At 51.6% G+C, this 6,647-nt stretch overlaps 1 protein-coding gene across 9 annotated transcripts in view; it reads right to left on the reverse strand.

Moving 5' to 3' along the window:
• Positions 1-6,647, reverse strand: part of KCNIP2 (potassium voltage-gated channel interacting protein 2) — a 17,652-nt gene that overhangs the window by 7,353 nt on the left and 3,652 nt on the right. For 2 of the 9 annotated variants that reach the window (XM_007470375.1, XM_007470376.1), the window contains exon 1: positions 5,285-5,372. The exons of the other annotated variants lie outside the window; for them this stretch is intronic. In XM_007470375.1, the coding sequence (XP_007470437.1) occupies positions 5,285-5,372 (88 nt within the window). Of the gene's footprint in view, positions 1-5,284; positions 5,373-6,647 lie in introns of those variants that run through there. 9 annotated transcript variants of the gene reach the window in all.

Below are 6,647 nucleotides of genomic sequence, written 5' to 3' on the forward strand. Positions count from 1 at the left end.
CCCCGCCTCCCCACAGGCCTCCCAGCCACAGCCTCTTCCTCTTCACGGGGCCACTCCTGCCTATGCATTGGTATCTCCTCCAGAGCTTTTGGTGTGAAGGCTATGGGCCAGGCCAGACCAGAGAAGGGGGGCAGTGCCCTGCCTCTGCCCCTGAGACAGCTTCCCTCAGACAGCCTGTGGCTACTCTGTACCAAAGAGAGGGGGCAGAGGGAAGACCTGTGCTCAGAGAGAAGGCAGGGAAGGGCAGGGTGTGTGTGTGTGTGTGTGAAACTAGGAGCTGCACATGCATAAGTAATAGATGTGTGGGTCAGAATATGTTATGGGTGTCTGAGTGTTTTCTTGTGTGTATATTCCTGTATGTGTATGGAGAGTATGTGTACCTCCTCTTACGTGTGTGTGTGTGTTTACACATGATTGTGCACCTGTCTTAGGGGTGTGTGTGGTGTATATGGGTATGTAACCTGGGTGTCTGTGGGGGGTGTGTGTGAGAGTGTATTGGAGTATTTCTGAGTGTGTATGGGGTGTGAGGTATCCGTATTTTAGCAGGGTTGTGGCATGTGGGTCTGAAGATTGGTAGTATGGATGTGTCATATAATTAGGAGTATGGGTCTATGGTGGTTGTGTAATTGTATCTGCATGAAAGTGTATGAGAATATAAGGGAGGAGAAGGTGGTGACCTCTTCAGTCAGGAGGACACCACCACCATCGATTGTGGTTGTCATGGAGACTGAGAGGCTGGAAGCACTCTGTTCCCACAGGCCACAGGGAAACTGAGGCCCAAGGGAGGGAGGATTAGGTCCAGTAGCCTGGGCAGGAAAACAGCCCCTTGGCCCTATCATGACGCTTTGGGGAGGGGGCTTATTGCAGCTGCCTTTGGGACCCAGAGAATCAAGCTCCTTGGGAGAGGAGGTATGTGCTCTTCCTTTCCTCCTGGCAGGGGCCTCACCCAGGAGCTGCCAAAACCCTCCCTGTTCTTTGGGAATCTTTACTGAGCTGATGGAGAAACCCAGAGTAGGAGGGAAATCTGAACCTTCCAAGGGAGCCACACAGCCCCGCTGTATTCCTGGAGCCCCTCCCCCGTCTTCCAGTCTCCCTCAAAGTGGTGGTGATGGCGGCGGTGGTGTCTGTAGTGGGGTGGGGAGAGGCTTGCAGAACCAGGGAGCCAGAAGATAAGAGCCTCTGGGTTACTGCCACAGCTGGCTAGGGATTGAGCACTCAGTATGTGCTAGATAATGTGCTATGTGCTTACAGACATTATCACATTGAATTTTCACAATAAACCTATGAAGGAGGTACTGTTATCCCCACATTATGGGTGGGAAAACTAGACAAAAGTAGCTTAAGAAAATCTCCAAGATCAATAAGTGTCAGAGCTCAATTTTAACCCAGCCTGACTCAGCCTGTGCTCTAAACCACCACGCTACACTGGCTCCTTTCATAGCTTGCTCACACAGGAGGCCCAGTTTAGGGGGATTAACCCAACGGACCCTTGCCACCTCGTCCAGCTCTGGGATGTGTTTCAGCCTCAGTTGTGGGGTGGGGGTGGGGGTGGGGATGGGGGCTAGTCCCTACTGCTTCATTTGAGGTTCACGGATCTGCAGTTCTACATGGCCATCACTGGGGGGTCAGGCATTCATCTCACACCGTATCTTACCCCTTTTCTCTCCACCGACCCTTCCAACATCCTTGGGAAGGAGGGTATGCCTCCGGCAGGCTTGGTCCTCTACTTGTCCCCCCTCTCTCCCCCAGGAAGAAGTCAACTCAGGGACTGTTTTTGGCTTCTCACATCTTTGGAGGTTACAGGTTTACAGATGAAATGAGCAACCATCTCCCTCTCACCGTCCAAAATCCATGCCTGGGATTTAATACCCTTCCCCCACCCTCATCGGCAGATACCTTTTTTTGAGCCAGTTTCGCCTCCTCACTGTCCCCCAAACACACCAAACTCAGTGCTATCTCTGTGGCTTTGCTCCTGCTATTCCCTCTGCCTGGAATGAACTCCCTTTTGCTCTCCTATCCTACAGTTCTTACCTGTCCTTTAGAGACAGCTTAAATTCCCTTCCCTTCAGAGCCTCCAGCCCTCAGCAGGCTCGCAGCTACCTGAAATTCTACGGTAGCCCACTGGGCCCTCAAAACTCAGCACCTAAGTCTGTAATGTTATCAGTGGGAACAGTAAAAGGAGGCAGCGTAGCATGGTAGGTAACAGTGTGGGCCAGGGTGCCAGACTCCCTGGGTTCAAATCCCAGCTCTGCCCCTTGGAATTAACTGGGAAAGTTCTTAATCTCTCTGTGCCTCAGTTTCCTACCTCATATGGTTGCTAGGCCCTCCTAAATGAACTAATACACACAAAGCTGTTAGAATAATTCCTAGCACAGAGTAATTGCTTATAATTGTTTACTGCCACTATTAATAATATTATATTCCCCATTACATATCTTAGCAATTTACAAAGCATTTCCACAAACACTGTTATTTCCATGTCTTCTCATGACAACCCCATGAGGTAGGCAGAGTGAACAATATTGTGCCCATTTCACTGATGAGGTAAATGAGGCCCAGAAAGGTAAAGGAACTTGCTCAAGGTCACCTAGCTAAGAGGAGATGTTGCAAATTTGAACTCAGGTCTTTCTGGATCAGTCCTGTTTCCTCAATTAGATTCCAAGCTCCTAGAGGGCAAAGATGTTAAAAAATTGGACCTATACAAATTGAATGCCAGGCTCTGAGCTGGTGCCTGTGGAACAAAGGTGAACCAAACAGGGTTCTGGCTCTCCTGGGCAGGGAGAGACAGCCCACTGACAGAACTATAAGGTATCTACTCATTCAAAAAATATTTGTTGTGTGCCTACTATGTGGTAGGAACTGTTCAAAGCAGGCCATGAAATGAGCTCTAGTCTTCTAACTGGGAGCCCAGGAAAAACCTGGAGAGGGTATTTTTTGAGCTGGTTCTTAAAGGATGGCTAAAATGTCAACAGTCTGCCTTAACAAAGGGACCAACATTTATTGAGCATGTTTTGGTACTTTACACATGTTATCTCATTTAGTCCTCATAATAGACCTGAGGGGTAGGGTCTATTATTCCTGTGTTTACAGCTGAAATGGTCAGATTGAGTAGCAGTATACCCATTTTGCAGGTGAAGGAACTGAAGCTCAGAGAAGTGATTGTCCCAAGATAACACAGATGATAAAGGATAGATCGAGACTTGAACCAGAACCAGTGATTGCCAGCTCCCTCAGGCTGTCTCTCCAACATGTGTGGAGGTGTCAAGGAATCCTGAGTGACTGCAGCTTAGTTCGTATTGGAGTAGATATGAGTGATAAGACCAGAAAGGGGAAGATTCCATGGAGCCTTGAATGCCAAGCCAGGCTATTTGACTGGAAAGAGGCAGAACAGCAGCATCTCCTTGCTCTCTGCTGCTGATTCACAGATGGACAGATTGACAACCATTTAGCCGGTTGCCCTGTCTGCAGACCCTCCTCTTCCTTCTCTCACCCTCACCCTCAACCTTCAGAGACCTTGACCCAGCCTCACAGGACTCAAGGTCCTAAATCAACCAGGCCTCAGGTGAGAGGATCTGATAGAAGTGAAAGAGCAAGTTGTTTTTCAGGCTCTCTCCCCACCCCCCACCCCCACTCAGCGACTTCTCAAGTCTCTGGGCTCTGTGAGAAAGTTGCCCAGGTCTGTCCTCCCCAAGCATCCCTGTGCCACTTTGCTCTTCACCCAGAGGAATGAAGTCTTAAAACACTTCAGGCAGAGTGAGGGCTGAAGGGAAAACTATCTTGAAGTATTAAGTGAGCCCTCCCTTAGATCCCTCAAATCTCACCACGGAGATACACCTATCATTTAGTTATTTACCTCCCAAAGTTCAAACCCAGAGAAATACTGCCTAATGAAGGGGGCCCATAGTATGTAACTGTCCCACTTTCCCATCTGCCCTTGCTCCCCTAGTGAAGAACCCAACCAGTAAAGACCCTTCTGTCAGCCCTCCAGCCCCACTCCATCCCCAGCCAGGCCAGAAGACACAGCAGCCCCCAGCTGCATCAGGTAATTAATGATCTCCCTAGGCCCTGGGGCTATTTTAGGGCCTGGAAGTCATGCCTGCTATGATTGAGAGCTGGCCCCGCCTGGCTCCAGCCATCTGTCACTTGAGACAGGCCCAAGCAGGGGGCTTAGAGGACACATGCTTCCCAAGAGACATTCAAGCATGGCTTTGGCTCAGCCCCATCTCCTCTCCTTCTGGGAGCACATTGTAAGGAGAGGCCTGCTTATACTCCAGGGGCTCAAGGGGATAATGTGCAGACAGCCAGAGAACTACAGATCCCAGAATGCCACCAGGCTAGGATGTTTTGGTCTCCCCAGGTCAGGTGGGGAGGAGTTGCTGGGTTCTGTGGGCCCTGCCCAGGCAGCTCTAAGGAAACCCAAGTGGAGGTGTGCATAATCTCAGCAGTGCCATGATATGATACCCACAATCCATGTCATAAATTGCACAAATCCCACACCAAGGTACAACCTTATGAAGTCTATACAGCTAACTTAGTGTGACTCAGGAACCCCCAACCCAACTCTAAAGCATAGAATTCCAGGTACATGCAGTCTTAGTGTCACAGAATTCCCTAGGGGTGCGTAGGGTTCCTACGTAACCCTAGGGGTGCACAGCCCCCGTGATCACAACCCCATTGAGGCACAAACCCCATTAATACAGACTCCCAGAGATAGACAAAACAGTGACATACAATCCTTATGCCACACAAGTCTATCCATCCATCATGCATAAACTCACTAGCTGAGTTCATGTTGGTCCAGTCCTACCTCAGGATTTTTTCCTTCTGCACACTGCCCCTAGTCATCTTAAGATCCCATTAAACTAAGCAATTCGGTAAAGAGCTTTGCCTTTTCCCTGCTGTGCTTCAAGCTTCCTCCCTTCATCCCTGTGAGGGGCCTTGCCCCTTACATCCACCTGCTTGAGGCCCCCACCTCTGCTCTCAGTAAGGAGCCCTGCACCTCTGCTCTCAGTAAGGAGCCCTGCCCCCTCTTCCACCATTGTGAGGGACGATGATGCCCCTTCTCCTTTCCTCTTTGAAGACCCCTATGTCCTTCACCTTCTCTTTAAGGGACCCTATCCCAAGCTTCACTTCTGTTGGAGTCTTGCCCTTTAAACTCTTTTCTTTGAAGGATCCTGCCCCTTCCATCTCTGTGAGGGGCCCTTTCTCTCCCCACCTCTGTAAGGCTCCTGACCCACTTCGCTTACTTTTTGAGGGGTCCAGCCCTTTCCTCCCTTCCTCATACCTGGCGACAGCGACCCAGTCACCAGCTGGTAGAGGGATCGCGCTGCCTGCCCCAACGGGCTCCGGCACCTGCGGGGGCATCTGTTCATGGTCCTGCGGTGAGCACAGAGGTCAAGCTCCGCCCCCAAGGCCCGGGGCGTTCTGATCTCCGCCCCCAACGGAGTGGGCCCTGCGTGGGCGGCGCGGGAGGGCCGGACCCATAGGACCAGGATCTCAGGCAGTACAGCCTCGTTCCGCTTCCCGTCTTCTCCCGGCCACAAGAGGGGAACTCACGCTGGCCCCAGCGCCTGAAGAACCCGCCCCGCAAATTCCCAGACTCGGGCGGGGCGGGGCCGGGGGGTAGGGGCGGCACGGACTCTCCCTCACAGCCTTCGCTGGGAATATTTTCTGAATTTCCGGTGGGGAAGGGGGCACCCACTGTTTTTGAAAAATGAGCTGGAGAGGGAATGAACATTATCTTTCATTGCCCCGCTTCACCCCCTCATTCTCTGCCTGTCACACCCCTCCTCTTCCCATTTTGACACAGAGATGCGAAGGGGTTTAGACGACCTAGTTGTCATGGCAACTCCCCACACTTCCATACTTCCTGGACCAATGGGCGCGAGAGTAGGAGGGAAGAGGAGGAACTGACCAGTGTATTGGAGTGACAAAGGGGCTGCAGGGACGTGCCCCTACTGGTCTGTCTTCTGGCTCTGAATATCTTTTTCTTGTAACTGTTTTGTGTCCCTGTGTCCTGGTCCGGCGGGTTCACACTCTCCCCTCATATGCCGATTGTCAGCCAGATGCATCGAGGAGAAGCCCCCCTACCCACAGTCCTGGCCCTGGACTCATCCCTATCGGGTTATACCCAAAGTAGTAAGCCCTTCCAGGACCCACTAACGCCTTTAAACTTCCGACAGAGCCTATGAGGATCCCACTCTTCCGACTGGGATCCCGTATTTTTGGCTGAAAATCCTACATTTACGAGGCGAGAGTCACCCCTGAACTCCATGGAACCTTGCCACTTGATTTGGCAACATCCTCATCTGGAATCAGCTCCGCAAGCATGGCTCCTCTAAAACCACACGGGGGCGCGCCAGTCCGGGAACGATATTTATGGCCGGAGGGACGCAACTCCGGAGATCCCAGGCCGGTACCCGAGCTCAGGACTTGGCCAGCCAGGTCCCAACTCTCTCATCTTCTCCAGTCCTTTCCTTGCTTCCAGCTTGGACAGGACCGCAGCGGATCGCTGCCTTTTCCCACCTCGCCGCACTGCTAATAGGTCCTGCCGGGCCCAGAGGTGCTAGATGCGGGGCGAGGCGGGGTGGGGCTCAGATTATTTTCTCCTAAAAGTCTCCTCCAGATTTTTTTTTTTTTTTTTTTTT

This window comes from Lipotes vexillifer, unplaced genomic scaffold (genome assembly GCF_000442215.2).
Source record: "Lipotes vexillifer unplaced genomic scaffold, Lipotes_vexillifer_v1.1 scaffold916, whole genome shotgun sequence".
Lineage (NCBI taxonomy): Eukaryota > Metazoa > Chordata > Mammalia > Artiodactyla > Lipotidae > Lipotes > Lipotes vexillifer.